At 33.7% G+C, this 19,468-nt stretch overlaps 1 protein-coding gene across 2 annotated transcripts in view; it reads left to right on the forward strand.

Annotated features, from left to right (window-relative positions):
• The first annotated feature begins 4,640 nt into the window (after positions 1-4,640).
• The window catches only part of LOC149779763 (uncharacterized), a 30,967-nt gene continuing 16,139 nt past the window's right edge, over positions 4,641-19,468 (forward strand). For both annotated transcript variants that reach the window (XM_089940619.1, XM_089940620.1), the window contains exons 1-7: positions 4,641-4,770; positions 5,259-5,327; positions 14,464-14,570; positions 14,853-14,934; positions 17,223-17,390; positions 17,864-17,950; positions 18,972-19,066. In XM_089940619.1, coding sequence (XP_089796745.1) covers positions 4,720-4,770; positions 5,259-5,327; positions 14,464-14,570; positions 14,853-14,934; positions 17,223-17,390; positions 17,864-17,950; positions 18,972-19,066 — 659 coding nt within the window. In that variant the 5' untranslated portion in view covers positions 4,641-4,719. The remainder of the gene's footprint in view (positions 4,771-5,258; positions 5,328-14,463; positions 14,571-14,852; positions 14,935-17,222; positions 17,391-17,863; positions 17,951-18,971; positions 19,067-19,468) is intronic.

The raw sequence follows: 19,468 nt of genomic DNA on the forward strand, positions 1-19,468 counted from the left end.
TATTTACGATGACAGGGTATAGTTTAGTACATTAATCCCTATTTTAGATCATACATTTTCTTGATGTTATTACGATAAAATGTACACCAACTTATCAGTTTATATGCGTTTTGACCCTGAATAATGTAAAATATGATGTTCTGAAAGCATAGCGATTATCGTTTAATGAAAATGCAGAAGCATGAATTTCTTATTCACTTTAAGGCAGCTTTACACAAGGCCTAGAGGTCAAAATTGTCCTACTGGTTAAAGAGTGTTCCTGGACGCAAACGTTTTCCAATGTATAGAGGATACTTTTCTTGTCTTCTTGTTGCCGAGGAATTAATCCCAAAAGAACAATACGGAGATGAGAACCTTAGTTTTATAAATGAACTGAGCGAAAGTGGACAAAAACAGCACAACATATACCGTTATTGTGTGTTTATGTATATTTTCGATTTGTTTTTTAAGATGGATTAAATTGTTGTAACAACAAATAGGTGATTAATAAGTGTTGCCATTTATTTCTTGAAACCAACATTATTTTATGCTTTCATGTCAAATATGCAGAACAAGGCTAAGACATTTTTGGAACGTTTGACATCAATTCAGAGGTCTGATCTAGACAAGACACATATGGTCAGCTATGACATTCTGGAGGACATTCTAACAACTTACATACACGGATATAAATGGAGGAAGTGAGTTTTTCATACCTTCTCCCTCTAATTATAATGCACATGAATGAATAACGTGTTTAAAAGATATACTATTACCACATGCGTACTGATACACATATTCTCATATATATATATATATATATATATATATATATATATATATATATATATATATATATATATATATATATATATATATATATATTCAAATCAACGCAAGAAGGACAGAAAGAGCCGTCAACAGTGCAAAACAAGTCTTCGCTATCACAATACATTCATTGATCATTTCATCACACCTTCTTAACAGTGAAAAGACTGATTTTAGAAAAACACAAAAAAAGTGTGTTAAATCTGCAAAAATGTACATGGATGTGTGTCTATTTAAGTATTCTTTGAAGATATTAGATGTAGAAGACTATGTACAACTATTTATTGTATGTGTCTGTTTGGATTCTTTTTGGTGTAGGCCATCTGGTTTCAGTAATCTTATGTGGCTGATTTGGCAAAATTGCTTTCCTATTTCCTGTTTTCAAAATTCCATTTTAGTACAATAAAATATCGTTGCAAGTATGGCCAGCTAAGAGAATAGTTCTGTCGCCGGTCTGCTGCTAAATCATCTATTAGACCTGTAAAAACCGGTCCTTTTGTGCAGATCTTTGGTTTCTACAATATATTGAACGCCCCAAAATCTTACATGTTGAGTGACAAATTACATTCTTTGTTTGGCATGCTATGTTTGGATTCTGTATGCTTAATTTGATACTCTTCCTTGCGTTAATAAATGTATTCGTCTCTATGCTGTTTTGACATTACCTATATACCTATATACCTATATACCGGTTTACCGTGGTATTTCTTTCGGTGGTACCTACTTCGGGATTGTTTACCGTACCGGTACTTCGTTAGCTTCTGTTAGCAAGGAACTGGATAAAAATTCCAGAGCAATGTTGCCGCGAATTTAATGATATTAACATCATGTTTTCATTTTTCATGATAAATAATTAAAAAAGTTAATATTAATTCTTTTCAAAAGTGATGTATTTGACATAATTAATTCGAATATTACAAATTATATTATAATGATGATTCTTTAATCAAAGCATGCGTCACTTGTTCCATCATAGTGGTCATTTGGGATATAATGAAATATATTCGCAGCTTTACAATTTCAGTCATATCGCTACTACATTTGCAGTGTGGCAGTTTATAGTGATGTCTAGCACTAGGGCATCATGCCGCAGACATGTAGCATAATGTCACAATCATTCACATTATCCTGACTCTTTTCAATAAATTTGTGATTAAATATAAATGTCACACGTTTAGTTATTTGCTAGCGTATGCTAATGTCTTAAATACGTGTAATCCTTTCTAAGACAGGGAATTTTCCTATGATTTTCATCAGAGCAAATATGTTTTTGTTTACACTGTAAACAATTTCTCAAGGTTGCTAAATATTTTCTCGTTTGTTAATTACATGTATTTGCTGTTTACTGGCACTCTCTATGGTATATACTTTACTATTCCAATCAATGTTTCCTTGCCTATTATATCAATAGTGTCAACACTTCTTATTTTTATCAACAAGCTATCAAATCAGCAGAGTGTATTGTGTAAAATTAAACACCCTACGTTAGTTACAGTTTTCAGACTTCAACTTGTACAACAACTAACACACACGTAGCAAATTCATCTCTATAAGGAACCTATGTCCATTTAATGGAGTTACTTTGAGTTTCTTTTGAGCTGATCGGATATATTTTTCCTATTATTTCAAGATAATCATGTTGTTGTTTTTTTAAGATACTATAATACAAATAGTACTGTGTTATTTTGCTATTAATCAAAGTAAAATATTTTTCCAGCTATTGACAGATGAAAAGTTTAAAAAATGTGTTATGCCCCTACCCCAGATAATGAAATTTATGTCCTAGATATAAATGCGTCAAACCGTTGTATGTATCTAGGGTTATTTATTTGAAGTTTCAATAAACAGGACATTCCGGTGAGCGATTGCATCTGTATCAGTATATGTGTATAGATTTTTTTTGTTACATACATCATTATTATGAATACGATAGTTACGGTTCAGTGTTACAAGATCTGTATAATGTATGCATCATAAGTTTCAGTAAACATCAACTTTTCTCACTTTGACCTAAATAGTCCTGAACAGTCAAGTTCTACTTCTTGCCTAAAATATTGGTTGATTGGTCAGTCTGTCTTTCATGGTATTATGGTATTCGATAGTCTCTATAGTACCAGTCTTATGACGACTTAATGAGACCGAGGTATTGACCCTTTCAGGTCTACCACGAAGTTAGTGTGTGAATTGGTGTCTAAATTTAGCTGTAGAGCTAAATATTAGCCAAAATGTGTTTTGAGTTCTGAGATTCATTCAGTACACATAAAATTTCAACAAAAGGCTGGCAGTGATCGTTTTAAAAGGTGATAGCATTATATTGTCTGACTGGGAATATAACATCATTTCTACGAATCATTTGCAAATATAAGATAGGATTAAATGTGTAACCAACAGTTTAGATTTAGTTACTCATTTACCAATGTCAGCACTGTAATTGTGACCAGGCTGTACGGGACACGTGCAATGGCCTTGTTTTCTTTATTGCGAATTGTATATAAGATAAGAAGCATAATTAACTGTCTCAGGTGGCACAGTTCAGTTCTATTTTAAAACAGTGGGAACAATGGTTTACAAAATTTGGAGTAACAGTAGAAGAAAACAGAGTCCTTAGTTCAGTGGGACAAATGGACGTCGTGGAGAAGATAAACATATAATACGATTAGACATCTATTAGTCATAACCCTGTACGTTATATAAGGATACATGATCATAGTAAACAAATTATACAGAAGGGCGCGAATATGACCAAACCTATCAGAGTTATGTTTCCCTTTTAAGCAGGACTCGAACTTGCGCAGAGCACACTTGCCATAACCCACACTGTTATGCACTCATCTGCACAAAATGATGAAAAAGGTTCAAGGAAATAACACAAAGTGCAGAAGAGGTTATTAAGCTGGGGCCCGTTTGTCTGAGTGGTCTACGTTGCTCGCCTTTACCGATATATTTCGTCTCACCTCCATCCGTGTGGATCTCAGTCTCGGCCAATGTGGGCATGTGAGAAAGCTTGATGGTAGCTTCTCGTGGCTCGGTGGTCCTTACTGGCGATCTTACCAACTATACTAATCGCCATGTAGTGCCTATAATGCATCATATCCAAAAGAACAGAACAATAAGGGTTACTCTCTAAACAAGCGTGAATTTTACAACTTTTCTACAAACACAATCCCACATGATTTCAATTTACAAATTAATTTTTTTTCTCTTTTATGGGTTTAATGTCATTTCTCACACATAACAGGCTATAACAGGCTATATATGGCAGCCAGTATATTTAGTGAAGGAAAAATCTGGGAACACCACGGTAAAAACCACAGACCCACAGGAAGCTACTGGCAAGCTCTCTCGCATATCACCGTTTGCCCGAGCCGAGACTCGAACCCATGCGGATAGTGGTGAGACTGGTTAATCTCATGGCCCCTGGTGCCCCTACAAATTCAGTGTCTATAAGAAATTATATGGGAGATGGAACCAAATATCACGTGAAAGGAAGTAATATTGTCCAATGAATATATCAGGGGAAGAAAGCAGAAAAATAATTAAAACAAAAGCGAATTAATTTTTAAAAACATGCATGTCATATGCTATGTTTCTGAAAGTTGTATTTATAAATCATAGAATGTATTTGTTTCCGAGCTTTACGGCAAATTTTCAAGGTAACACTTTCTAGGGGGATTTCCGCAATACTGTTAGCAATATGTATCATTATGTTGTAACGAAGTATTACCATCTTAAAAATGGCATTTGTATCTTCAGTGAATTTTCAGTGTGTTGAAAGTAAAGATGCTTACAATTATTACATTATAATGTATTGTTCCTGTTTTGCTAAGTTTCCAGCCATTGAATCCTTTCAACTTCCTTCAAGGAGTTTATACTGATCCAAAAACTTTCGTTCGTGAAACGCCGTTTGACACCATGGGGGATTTTCTGAATTTCATCGTTCGCATTGAGAAAATGCCACATCAGGTATGATCAATCTTTTTCATACAAAATTAAGGAACAGTTTGATTTATGTACATTTCCAACTTCATCAAAGTTGGTATTTTGGTAAAAGGTTAGATCAATATATACCGCCTCATTTCAAATGAAACTAGGAGTTTATGAATACTGTACAAAAACCCAATACATAAACAGTAAAAGAACAACGAGAAAAAGCGCAAATATTACAATTTAAGCACTTGTTTTATTTCCTAATGCAGCAGGCATAATTAAACATTATTTTGTCAAAGCTTGCACATCAATAATAAAGAGAATGAAAATAATAATAATAATGATGATAATAATACAATAATAATGATAATAATAACAATACATTATGGAATCATTTATAAAGAAAAGCTTAATAAACTTAATATTTGGTACTGTACTATATATATATATATATATATATATATATATATATATATATATATATATATATATATATATATATATATATATATATATATATACAGTACAATGAAATGATGGAAGATGCAAGACTGGCCATACAGTATAACCATACCCTCAACGTTGCATCTGTGGTATGTATTTGTTACGGATTTATTATATATGTATCTTTCTCACTGAGTATAGCGTTTTAAATGAAAACGTTGTAAAATTATTTTTCATCTTGTAAATGCAGGATTCTTTGAAATAGATCAAATATTCATAGGAACGGGAAAAGGAAAATAAGTTAATTTAAAATTGCTCGAGGGCAAACTTCTACCTAGTAAAATACAGCATTTGCTTCTTACTACTATCCTGTACATTTATGATCTCAAAAGACTTTTGTTGTATGAAACTTTTTAACGAAGTTGTTAATTATTTGGTTATTCTCGTTTTTCAAAGAAGAGTGCCCGATTTATTCATATTCTCACACCCTACCCAAGACCACTACACACATCATGACCTCATTTTGCTGATAAAAACCTTGTTTTTTCGGTCTTAATCTTTGAATAAACTCTGCTAGGTGTAGGATAAAATGGACAAGGTATAAGAATATAAATTGGCCATTAAACGGAATCCATGTATTTCGGTCTAGCAAAATTAATTTTGCTTTGCATTGAGATTTATCCAACTTCACATGCACAAAAGTGTGGTACTGCTTCGTAGACGCATCTTATCAAATCACTTCCGAATGAATTTGAGAGAGTGGCCGGAGGTAAAAAGGTAACAACCACATGAATGTGGCGAATAACTTAGTAACACGATGAAGATAATTAGTCAATATATAACCCCATCAAGAATTTTAAACTACAATTTAGGTATTATAAGTACAAGTTCACTCAAAGAATGTTCCCTAGTAGGCTCTTTCTTTTAAACAGATAGCCTGAAATAGTTTAGACAATAATACCTTATCTCAGTCAAAGTCGTTGCAATGAACATTACGATGTTTGGTGACGTGCACATGACCCGATTTGGTAAAGAACATACATGTATATGCAACGGCTGGTACACATGTATTTATGAGGCGCTTGTTCAGTCAATGGCAGAATTACTGAAGCGTGTTCTAATTGATTATCTTGCTTTGATAAACATATTTGTGGCCCAAGCATAAGGTCAGTTGCAGAACCTTTAGAATATGCCCTCGAAAAGACTTGTATTCTGAAGCAAGTTTCAGTGGTAAAATATTGTGTAAAAGCATTATCCAGCATTCCTGATTTAGGTATGTCCCCTGGTTTCCATTTGTCATCAGAGTTTGCATTTGTGTTCAGTAGCAGGAAGGGTGAACAGACCAATTGCTTGAAAGTCCATTTGTGAAGGAAAAAATGAAAATAATGAAGTCAATAACACAAAACCGAAACCTCTAACTAAAACTGAGAGTTTCTCTAATTGGTTTAGCTCATTTTGTTACTCCATCTTTGTCGTTCATGTTTCTCTAAATTTGTATGCGTGTTTTGTTTACCAGTCGGACACTCATTTTTGTTCGTACCCTCCGTGCTGCTTTTAATGTGTGAGTAATTAAATCATTATTAATCTTGCACAGCTAGATTAGCTCGAGAACGATTAGAGACGATTAAGAAATATATCCCCGTCCTCGATTATGTCAGACACAAATTACAAGCGCGTCAGGAGTCTCAGGTGGAATTTGCGGTGGGTTCAGAACAGTTATTAAACCAATTGTCGAACCAACCAATCAAATTGTTATAGCTACTGGGGCGGCTCAAAAAGCTCTTGAGACATTACCTGTTGATATTGATGGCCGTCTTCAACCAGTTCAACCAACACCTCCTCAACAACAACATGAAGTTCAAGCACAACCTCTACCAAGAGCTAAAACTAACATTACAGATAAGTTCACGCCCGCAGGTATTGACGCTATCAAAGACCCAGACCAAATAATTGATATTACTGCGTTTGGATATCATGATATAGATAAATATGTAAAACCCGAATATGTTAAAACTTTAAAAGCTGCTGATTGGATTAAGGATGTATGTCGCATCGCTGCTAATAAACCGCAAATCCGATCTAAGGAAGATATTTATAATTGTGGCATCTTAAACCTGAAAGTACATGAGCATATTGAACGAGTAAATCAACAAAAAAAAAGCAAAAAGATGAAGATTTGGAATTTGAAACAATTAAACGTCGGAAGAAATTATGTTCTTCACCAAGTAAGAAAGAAGCAGAAGAAACAACCGGAAGTGGTCTAGTTACGCAAGGAAGTGATCTTATTACTCCATGTCCCAATATTGTCCTTGCAGATGCTGAACGACTAGAAATTCTGATTGGCGGAAAACGATCCGGTAATAATTCCACAGAAATCATTATTGAAGCAGCTGATATTTGTCAAAGATTATTTACAGGCCGTATCATGGATATTAATGTTTATCGGTCTCTTATTAATAAAATTGTTAATGATTATCACAGCGATTTAGGGTATACAATTAGATCAGTGAAAAGAAAATCAGATGATTATACATAATGCTCACCATAGACCTGTAATGTCAGGGTGATAAATTCGCGATTACCAATATACGAAGTTCCCTACGGAGATGGACTCGGTGATGTTCTTAAGGGTCTGTTTAGAAGGATAGCCCCAAAAAGCAATAGCGATTGCAAAACAATTATTAATAAAAAGTCTTAACGTTGTTCGTGATAAAGGTATTAGTGCTGTTGGTGATGTTGACAGTAAAACATTCTCGGCAATCATGGACAGACTAGCTTGATTAATACGGCGAAAACCTCAGCCATTAAACTTATCCAGAACTGACGTTATGCCTGATTGACGGAAGAATTATTGAAAAATGTCTGAACGGCGTCGACGTTGCCACGCAAATATTGGGTTTAGCAAGATATTCAGATGATTATTCAAGATCAGCTGTCCGTCAATGATGTCTGTCGATGATAATTCTGATCAACCTGACGAAAGATAATATAATATAGGACGACCAAGAAACATCGCCGGCGCTGCTGACGCTGATATGGAAAATATGATTATTAACGTTAATCCAGAATTCAAGTTAGGATTCGCAGCACGTTGATTAATGCTGAAATATGATCGTAGAATATTTTCATGCGCAATTCATATTTGCCTTTGTGTCTTTTATTAGGTCCTTTGATGGTGTTTTTGGCACCTCACGAGGATTTTCTTTTTAGTTGACATTCTTTCTGAATGTTTATGTGTGGGGGTACCTTTCATTGAGATTGAGGCCTCACATCAAGCTACGATTTATTTTTGGAGGCTCCACAATTTCATGTATAGACACCCCCCACCCCAGCGAATCCCTAAACGAAATGAAACTTTAGAGATTCAGAGGGTTGTCTAGGATTTTCATTTTCATGCATGCACCCCCATACCACCCCCTGGAGAGTGCAAAACGCACTCAATACGTTGTTCAAGGTAGTGAGGCGGTGTACATGAAATCCTTGGGGCTCGGAGCCCACACTTTGTTTTAATGAAAAGTGCTAAATATCGCCTGGGTCGACAGCTTGCCAGTCAGCGACAAATCTCGATTATGAGAATCAGCTACGTTACCACTGCGCTACGTACCAACCTTGCTGATATGATATAAGTTACAGAAATTTTTATGATGTTACCTATGCTGGATTTCCTACAAATGATTATTATTATACAGAGTAAATAAGCTACAGCGTGGACTTATTTTCATTTTCCAGAACATACTGTATTAAAATAATCGGCACGTATATTTCTGCCTATGACTTTGTCGGTTGAAATACATGTAGGCCTGTATAACAGAGACATCTAAAAATAATTGTATTACGCAAGGAGGTATTCTGCCACATATATATTTAAATCAATGTATATAATAGTTACAATGACAAAACAAATTAATCTTAATTAATCATATAAATACTACGCAGGAACAAACGAAGTAATAACGTAATTACTCTACCGGATAGATCTTAGCTTAACAGTTATCTCCCTTCACAATACTGAAATGTTATTTTTGTTTATATTTCTTCGAAAAAGATGAATTGCATATTTCATCTGCGACGTGTTGTAACGAACACGGGTAAACATCAACATATTTGCCAGATGCGTTCATTGATCAAAATATTATTTCTTCACTAGATTCTGTATTTACCAATTTAACGACACTAGGAAATTTATTATCATTTCCAGTATTCCAAATTTTCAATTATATGTTTTACCACTCGTAAATTACACAAAGAATTACTTTTTTTAGATTTGAATGAATATGATCAATCCCAATTTGAGATAACCAGTATTATTAACAGCACATACTGGTCATTTTAGTCGACAGTTCCTGATGATACCATCACGAGATGCCTCGTAATTCTTCATGATAGGATGTTTTACAGATTCATTTTGCTCCATTTTGTATAACAATTTTATTTGCCTAAATAGTTATTTTAAAAATCTAGCGAGATAATCTTTAGCATTATTTATGATCTTGACATTATTGTCAGCGTTATTCTATATCATAATATCTTTTCAGCTCTCTATATTTTTTACCACCATATTGCTCACACAAATGTGTTTCATCTTAAACCGCAACACCACATTTCAAACACGGTTTTGTTCCATAACTCCCTCTTTGTATTCTTTCCAAGGAAAGTCCAAAGAATTCATTTACGCAAGCTTTGTAACAAAGAGTTGTAGAACCTATTATAAGCCATTTGCATTTATTCTTTGTTTGAGTCATTATGTATATATAATTATATTTTAATTTGAATATATATTTGCCTTAATTATAATATGGAAGAATTTGAGAGATTATCTGTAAATGGACCTTCTAAATCTAGATTCGATCTTGATAGAAAAACCCCTGAACCACGAAGACGAGGTCTGGTTGATCCGACGGAAACTCTGATTAAAGTATTCATGACGCCAAGAAAGAATTTAGTGAAAATAGCACGTCAACATTTAGAATCATTGACAATAAAAGGTGATATTGATGCTACAATGAACGACCAACGATAATCAAAGATATTTTTTCAGAGTAAATTTTATTGTGGGATTAGACGATACTTGGGTTATCCGTGTCAAACATGACCCTGTCCGTCTTCACACTGGACAAATGGTTACGTTGAATAAAAATTCCAAACCAGAAATATTGACTGTGAGCGCAGTTATTTATGCAATATATCCGCTGAATGATAAACACAGCCTTCATGATCCCAAAGCAATGAAATGTTGGAAAATAAATTGTATAACCGAACAAATAATGGAACATTTTACAAACGCGATAGGTGGAACGGTTTAGTGGATCCAAGACGTAAACAAATAAACAAATGGACTGAATCAGTCAAGGGTAAAGAGCCACAATAAATGATGCTGCTGAATTAGGAAAGAAATTAAAATTCCCAATAACATAAAAAAATTAACAGGAGAGAGTTTGTACGAATCGAAATATAAATCGAAAGGACCTCCGATAAATATTATTGATCATAATGAGCATGCGTGGACATCTGCAGTAACAATATTTCCATGAGATCGAACTGTTAAATTTTACCAAGGAAATATATTTAATTTTATTAAAGAAATAAGCAAAAGTGATCCTGTATCAGTATGGTTATATCAGAGTTCTGAAGAAAATCACGACAAATTAATAAAACCTGATGGAAGTATCTATATCGGAGAAAATACGTTTGATCAGTTTGTAAGACCTAATGGTGAGATTTATCGAACAGAATCTCTCCACGAAGAAATGAAAAATCATGCGCTAAAATATACCAACGATCATGAAAAGTTGCTCAGTAATTGTTTTACGATTCCGTCAATCGCGGCTCATTTTGCTAGAGAGAAAAATTCGCGGAAGCCTACGAGGTTTGATTTTCTCGATGATATAATATCGAGTTGTGTCGAATACGGACACGGTGGATTATGGAATGCCAGATAAGATAATAAAGATGGTATCTCGATTGATATCGTTGCATGTTATCCCGGAAGTTTTCTTGGAATAGGAGAGTGTTTTTAATATTTTGAGCGATTCGGACATCCAACACACGAGATGACTAGAGTATCGATAAACGGACCATTATCAGACTTTGATCTGACTGGATTGTTTTGTACCGAGTCATTTAAGTTTGCTGAAAATCTTCATCCAATTTATTATGTCTGATTTGGCAAACGCTTTTCAGAAAAAATGTGGGCACCAACAGTATTATTACGGTATTTGCTCAATGTAAAAATAATATTAGTGTCAATACTATGTGAAGCATTCATATCATATAGTCCGCAAAAACAAGTTTAGTTAAAACAGAAGAAAAAATCTTCTGATGATAAAAATCTTGATATAACCGATTTTGAGAAAAAAAATCGCAGAAGATCTAGGCAGAAAAATAATTGGTAAATTTACCCAAGGAGGATCATATGGTCATAAACGACATTGTACAAGATTAATTATAGATGAAGCTGAACTAGATTTTATAATTGCTGATAAAATGAACAGAAATATGTTTATAGGTCGATAATCAGTTTTCTTGCCAAATGGAACTAGATTAGGTAAAATTGTGAGTTATATTGATGGTGAGTCACAGCACGTTACTCATTTGAGATCTTCAGTGCTTGCGTATGTTTCGACAGATTTATTATCGATGAAAAACAGATTTTCTGATACCGCGGTTAGAGCAGCTACAAATTCATTTTATGTCAGTAAAATCATGTAGGATTGTTAGAACAATTACATATAGGCGCTTCTGCATCATGGGGCGAGTGGAGAATAAAACACGAAAAGATACATAGCTATTCTGAATCTGCTGACATTGAAATCAAATACATATATTACAAAAATAATAAGATACCAAAATTATCATCAGCATCATTGGTATATGGTCTTGTAGCCAGACATACGACTGTTTATTTTAATCGACCGAACGGTTCTGATAATACAACACGTGTGATTGAGTCATTTCGTTAGAGTTCTTCAAACTCTGTCGATATAGTTGTTTTATCACCAACACATAGACTCGCCATAGAAATGAACGAAAGAGGAGTTAAATCTCATTCTTATCACATCTTCTTTCGGTGGAAAGTGATAAATGGACTCCTGAACGAATGGGTGAAAAATATATTTCAAACATTATTATCTGGGATGAAATATGTATCGTTTCATTAGAAACTTTAAAAATATTTCGTGATTGGTTGTTGACATAAAGTACTCTTGTAATAATGTACGGCGATCATGGTCAACGCCACCTTTTGTTGTATTGTCTCCACATAAATGGCGGAGGAATTTTGGAGAATTTTATTAGGAAATAAACGATTATCATAAAGCACTTGATCCAGAATTAAGAGAGTTTAAGAAATTGATCAGTCTACAACCAAATAAAATTCAGTGTGAAAAAAATGCGTGAAATAATTTCAGAAACTCCTATTAACAATGTTTGGAATTTATGGATACCCGCTGATTTGCTAGCTGCAAGTAGAAAGGTAGTTTGTGATACACTTCAACAATTAATTATGTTACATAAAGAAAAATGTTCAAATCTACCTGTACCAATGTGTTATTTAACAGCAGATACGCGACGACAAAATATTGAAGTTGATATACCAGCATCATCATAGAAACATAATCTTTTGTTAAATGATATTGTTTTAGTTCATGTCAGTGTTGTTGAGAGCGCGTTAACGATGGACTAAACTCCGTTGACTCATGGATATGCTATAATGATTCATTCAACTCAAGGATTAACTATTTTCGATATTATCATTTGGATTGTTTATGACCGTATCTCGCATAGTCAGAATAATATCTCAGATGTGGAGAGTTATTATAGACTTTTTAAAAAAAACTGATGGCAATAGCGATAATGTTATTGATAATGATGTAGCAAGACAAAATTAGTTGGTTATAAACAATGTGACAAAACAATAACGTGACTTTAATCTCAATGTTGAATATATTATGACATTGAAACAACAACAAAATAATCATTGTGCAAGCTGTAACACAGTAATGTTGTGTCAGTATTCAAATAATAATCCAAGACAATATACCGTAGACATAATTAATAGTAATTTTGATCACAAAAGCAAAAATATGATGCTGACCTGTCTTGAATGTAATCGACGTCGAAGCGCTAGTTTACAAAAAGGAACCCGGTGATAATTGTGTGTCTTCAGGAATTACTTGTAATTGCTCGCGTACGAATCCACGATGAGTAGTAGATGAATCTAATTTGTAGATTACAGGTCTACCTGTGGATCTTACCACGCTGGAAATTGTATGCGTCGTAGTACCTGTGGATCTAACCGCGCTGGAAATTGTATGCGTCGTAGTACCTGTGGATCTTACCACGCTGGAAAGTTTATGTGTCGTAATACTCCAAATAGAATCAGTCGATCTTTATTTACCATCTTGTTCACCAGGTTCATATAAATATCTTACAGTCACATTACCTAGAACTGGTTGTTTTGAAAAGGAGTCATGTCGTTGTATTGGTGTATGTTTTTACTGTAATTCCATTTATGGGTTTCGTGGAAATTGCACGAGTAATTTCATTATTTAACGCAGCTATCACAGTTGGTAGTCTTGCAACCCATTCATGAGATTTCATATTTTTCTGAATTATTTCCTTCGCATACTAATATCCTAATAACCGCTCAGCAAGTGTTCTGTTAAATTTTTCAACAATTGCCTGATCACGATGAACTGATGATGTCCTCGTCTGATTTTGACGTTATGCTTTTCCATTAGAGATGATACAGCACCAAGACATTTCATGTCAGGATCAACCTGTACCAACTGTGGCCATCGTAGACCACCTTTTGGTCCGCATCCTCGTTGATAAATTCATTCAAACGCAGATGAAACTTCAGCTGCTGTTTTAGTTGATAGTGGTTCTGATTCTTTATACCTCCTTGAAACGTCAACGACGGTTAACGCGCACATGTATGTACTTGATTGACGTCCACCATGTTTAATAGTATCGTGTGGTAAAACTAAAATATCTGCTTGATGAACTTCATTAGGAGTGCTGACATCAAAATGTGTATGCTGAATTTATTTAGGCGGTGGTAGATCAATTTGCCCTTTGTTACGATACATCAAAGCAGACTTTTGATAGTACTGTGGTAAATGAAAGCATTTCTTGTCACACACATGGTGCTTTGTTAAGAAAAATACTCTTCTTTATGTGAACATGTTACATTTCAATGATGCGTATTTATACCACACGTATCGTGCTATAAATTGATAATTATTATCTTAGGAATAATACATAAATAACATTTATTAATTTCAGAATCGGATTCCAGATATAATAGATGCACTCACGGCAAACGAATCTTCATTTCCTTTTATGGAACCATTTTTGCAGGACAACGCAGCTATTGTGCTGGGCGACGCTCTGTAAGAAACTTTGGTTATGATAAATCTAGTACCATTATTCCTTTCAAAGCCATCAAGTTTCACCATTATGGATATTACTTAGTGACATAATTGTAATGACATAATTATGTCCGGGCAGCAGTGAAATTATTGTTGGACGTTTGTGATAACTTTCATTTTTCATTATCATGGCATTGTTTCAATATGAATTTAAAGAAAAGAAAATTTAAATAGTGAAATTCTTCCGAAAAAATTGGATACTATTTACCATTCAGCTTGAATGAACCATTACCTTCATTTTAGGCCAAATATGACAGACCGCATGAAGACAGCGATTAAGAACTTGGTTCTGAAATTGAAAGAGGTGAAGTCCTTCATACAATATGTAAGTATCGAGATATGGTAAAGTGCCTAGTTTTTTAATGGCATTAGTCTTAATAATCCGAGGTAGAGAAATATAATCCTAAAGTATGATGTCAAATTTGAAACGATCTGTTTAAAACTTCGTTTGATCTGAATTTTATATAGGCTTTTATGGTTTGCATTTTCCGCTATTAAAATAGATCTAGCCAATGTAAGTAATTTTTAGCAACATTATTGTTTTGTTTGCTAAGTACAATGAAAATGTGATAACCTATATGTATTGCCATTGAAGGACGTTGTGGCTACATTGTATTTAGGATCACACTTGGCTTCACGAAATACACTTACAGATACCCACCAAACTTGTGTCTACGACTTCCGGAATGACAGAGTGAAAATAAATAATTCGAGTAGATTTATATCTTTTTCTGTTCAATAATAAACGTAGAAGACAACACATGAACACTCGCAGCACTTCTAAGTTTTGTTTATAACGTAAAGTGTATGCTGAATTTATCCAAATCAGGTAATTTGCTATTTATCGATAGACTACGACATGTAGAAAAACATATCAGTCATCACAAGGCCACACTTGTCGACATAAAACAAGATTATCACAAACGTAATTGATTCTAAACCACAAGACTCTATAAAACGGCAGGCATGAACTATTCAATAGATTAATTCTTAATCTATTGTGGAACAAATGTACCAATTATTTAACAATGTTAAAAATCTGTTTTCACAGCAGTCCATTATCGCTCAGTTGGTTACATTAGTATACTGGGGGTCAGTACATGGTTTAATTCAAATTTAGGATGAGAAATCAGGATAAGATAACTGAGGGAAAACGCATTACAATTAAAAGCCACCATCATATAACATTATAAAATATATATGAAATTTAACGATATTAAGTAACCAACTTGAAAAAGAAGCAAGTAAATTCTTTTTCAACCTTTGGACGTCCGTCTATCCGTAAACAATAAAGCTTTTCCAAAATATTGTCGGAATTAAATTTATTACGCACTAATGTATTGAATCGTCGACAATCGATCACTAGATTTTGATGATTCAGAACTAATCGGGTAAAGTTTCACAAAGAAAAAATACTTAATTATTTTTGCTTGATCTCCTCTACTGTCTATTACTAAAGTGACTTGCCTTTCTTGAAGACAAAAAAAAAGCTGAAACACAATGAATTAGATTCAGGTAAATGACGACATAAGTGAGACAACACAAAAAGAGCAAAGCATCTGGTCCTAATTATATTGGCAGCTTCTTACGTATGAAAAGGAATTTTTTCAATTTATAAGTCATTATTACTACCATGCTATTACTACCTTTTAATAAGTAATTAAATTTGTGCCAAATTCCATCTCAGTGAAATATGCCCAATGTGGTATCAATATTAAAAAGAGATGACAAATCGATTTCGTGAAATTTCCGACCCATAACCCATTTCTGCAAAAGGAGAAAATGGTTGCTAATTTTTTGTATGAAAAGTGCTTGCTTTTACAATATCAGTCTAGTTTGATACCCGATCATTCAAGCACATATTAGCTTGTGGATATCTATCATAACATCTGCAATGCAATTGATCGAAAAGACTTTAAATCCGGAAATGTGACCTATTCAACGCGTAATATAGAGTGTAGCAGAGCGATTAATAAATAAACAAAAACACTATGTAATTAATAGAAATCATTTGACATGATGGACAATTACTTAGTTAACATTACTCAGTTCGACATTATTGGAAATGCTTTCTAAAATCTTGGACAACTCCTCGCAGGGGTACTTAAAGGATGAGTATTAGGGTCCTTATTCCTTTATACAGTAATGACATATGTGAAAGTTTAAAATCTCTGATTAGATTATTTGCAGAGGATACATATCACCTACTCCACGTTCCATTCAAAGCGTATTAAACGATGATCTTTAAAAACGTATTGTATTGGCAATTCATTTACTTGTGAGTTTTAATTCATCCAAAACAGAGGCCGTCATTTTCATCAACGGGGTTTTACAAATGTCTTAAGTATGGCTGCCAAGCAGAATATTACTCAGTATTTTGCACAGCTATGAGATTTGCTGATTATTGGAATCCGTCAGAAATAAGTAAAGCGTCACCTTCACGAAATCAACACGAACTGAACATGCCTTACTTCAGCTCTTGTTATTTAGAAGCATTTACTGAAATTTCTATACTAATTAGTATTTTCTTTAATCAAATGCAGTAGAACAATAAGACCTGGAGAAATTTCATAAAACAATCATATATTTAGAAATTTCAGTTTCCATTTTAAGGAATATATGCCTAAGTCACGGAAGGTCTGGGGAATACATGGATGGAGTGATGGGAAGGAAAATTACAAAGATACACTTCGATGGCATACGTCTCTTAATATCACGCCAGAAGACGTTCACTTTAAAGGTTTGGAGGAAGTTGATCGCATCAACCAAGAAATGTTAAAGGTAGATATCAATATTGTAGACATTTTTTAGTATGCATAAAAGAATTTCTTCAATATATTTTGAGTGAATAATATTGTATATGGTTGTTTTGAAACAATAAGCAAACGTAGCATTGTTTTATTTCATTAAGTATCTCAAAGACATTACTTGGAGAATATGGCGCTATTTTAAAACTTGTAAAGCTGCTCATTGATTCATATTCTGGCGTGTTTGCGTTGATCAGTATGACCTTTGGAAAATAAGTGCTTCATTTCCTTGAATTAATTGCTGTTATGATATCAACTGTTTTTTAAGCATGATATATAATAGATAACATAAATAAATCAATAAATCTGATCGTTTGGAACTTTCATATTCCTCTGTTTCTAGATATCACAAGCTTTTACCTTTATGTTTATCAATTAGTCATTGACCAAACCTTTGATTATATGGGCTAGCTTTGGCTCACTCTAAATAATTATGTATTATTCAAGGTTATGAGTAGACTTCGATTCCAGGGGAGTATACGGGATTTCTTCACTGCTCTTAAGAAAGACCAAAGATTTTTGATGAGTGATTCGGTATGTAACACTTCAAATCTAATGGAACATTAAACTTCCGTTCTCACATGAAGAATTCCATGGAATAATTGTATATATATATATATATATATATATATACTATTGGAATATCAAATGGCACCATGAAACGCATATATAAATATTCTTGCAACCGTGTGCTGTGGAATCTAGGCCAAAAGATCAATGATGAATTTCCACTCATTAATTACTAGCAAGGTATGAAAAAAGGATAAAAAGAATTAATAATCCCCGTTTTCTAAATGAATTTAATATGGTACACAATTTCATCACAATCCTTTCGGCTTTCCATTGCCGCCTCCCCTCTCATGCATTAGGAACAAACTTACACCAAGTAACCGTAAGAATAGAGTTTGTCGTAACGGTATGTTTACAAAAATTTATAAATTAATGATACAAAGTTGCATGAACCTGGACACACTATAATAAAAAAAAATTATTCCATGGTACATACACTGTAATTTAATGCTTTGCTGTTGGTGTTGTTGTTGATGTTGTGTTTGTTGTTTCTTAAACCTATAAGTATGCTCTAAAAACGAAATTAGATTATTGTTAAATAAATATGTAAATGTCTAGAGGCCGCCTCTCGCTCTCTCTCTCTCTCTTGATTGACAGTCGCAGCAAAATATTAGCGAAACTTCAGGATTTTCGCCTTGTGTCATACGACGATGCCTCTAAACCTATGAATGATGGTAAAAGTGAAGTCAAACCAACCAAAAGAAGTACGCGTGCGCGCGCGCGCGCGTGTGTGTGTATGTGTAGAGAGAGAGATAGACACATGTTGTGCAGTTTGTTACAGTTTTCTTATTCATTGATGGTTCTTCCATCGTTAGATATAGTGAATTGATAATAGTAATAATTTTCCAAAATATATGTATATACATAAAATTGATCTACCTATACATACACAGGGATAATAATGCACATCTGCAACAGTTACTCTTACTATTGATGTTATCTTTCCGACATGATGCATTTATCGGAGAATATAAATAAATTTCAGGAAGCTGCCCTCCAAAGATATCGGGACATCATATTTAAACGCATTATGCCAGAACTTCCAAAATACTTCAAAAATCTTCCAAACTTTCCAATAGTGTAAGTATTACTAGAAAATAATGTCTGCGTTATTTGATCAAGAATTTTTTAAAATTATATACTTGTTGTTTATTTAGCTATTTAATGTTTTGTGAGGTATTCAAGTGTTACTTCTTCCTGTAATTTGCTGTTAGTGACTTTTATGCAGCACGAGTTTCTGCTTCAATATACTTTCTATTGGTAAAAGTCTCTTGCAAAGAATTGAATGCATTGTTCTGTTATCGTAGAGATTCAGCTTAAGTTTTCAGCAGTAATTTCGTATTATAACCTGTCTTATTTTGTGCTCGTATAATCAGCTTTAAATTTATATATCTTTTCAATCGTTATTGTTTTTTCACAGTTTAGAGTGGGTGCTAGGAGTGTAAAGTATTCCGTCACAGCCAATAAGTATTAGCAATAAGA

This window comes from Sinohyriopsis cumingii, chromosome 17 (assembly GCF_028554795.1).
Source record: "Sinohyriopsis cumingii isolate HCF-2022 chromosome 17, ASM2855479v2, whole genome shotgun sequence".
NCBI lineage: Eukaryota > Metazoa > Mollusca > Bivalvia > Unionida > Unionidae > Sinohyriopsis > Sinohyriopsis cumingii.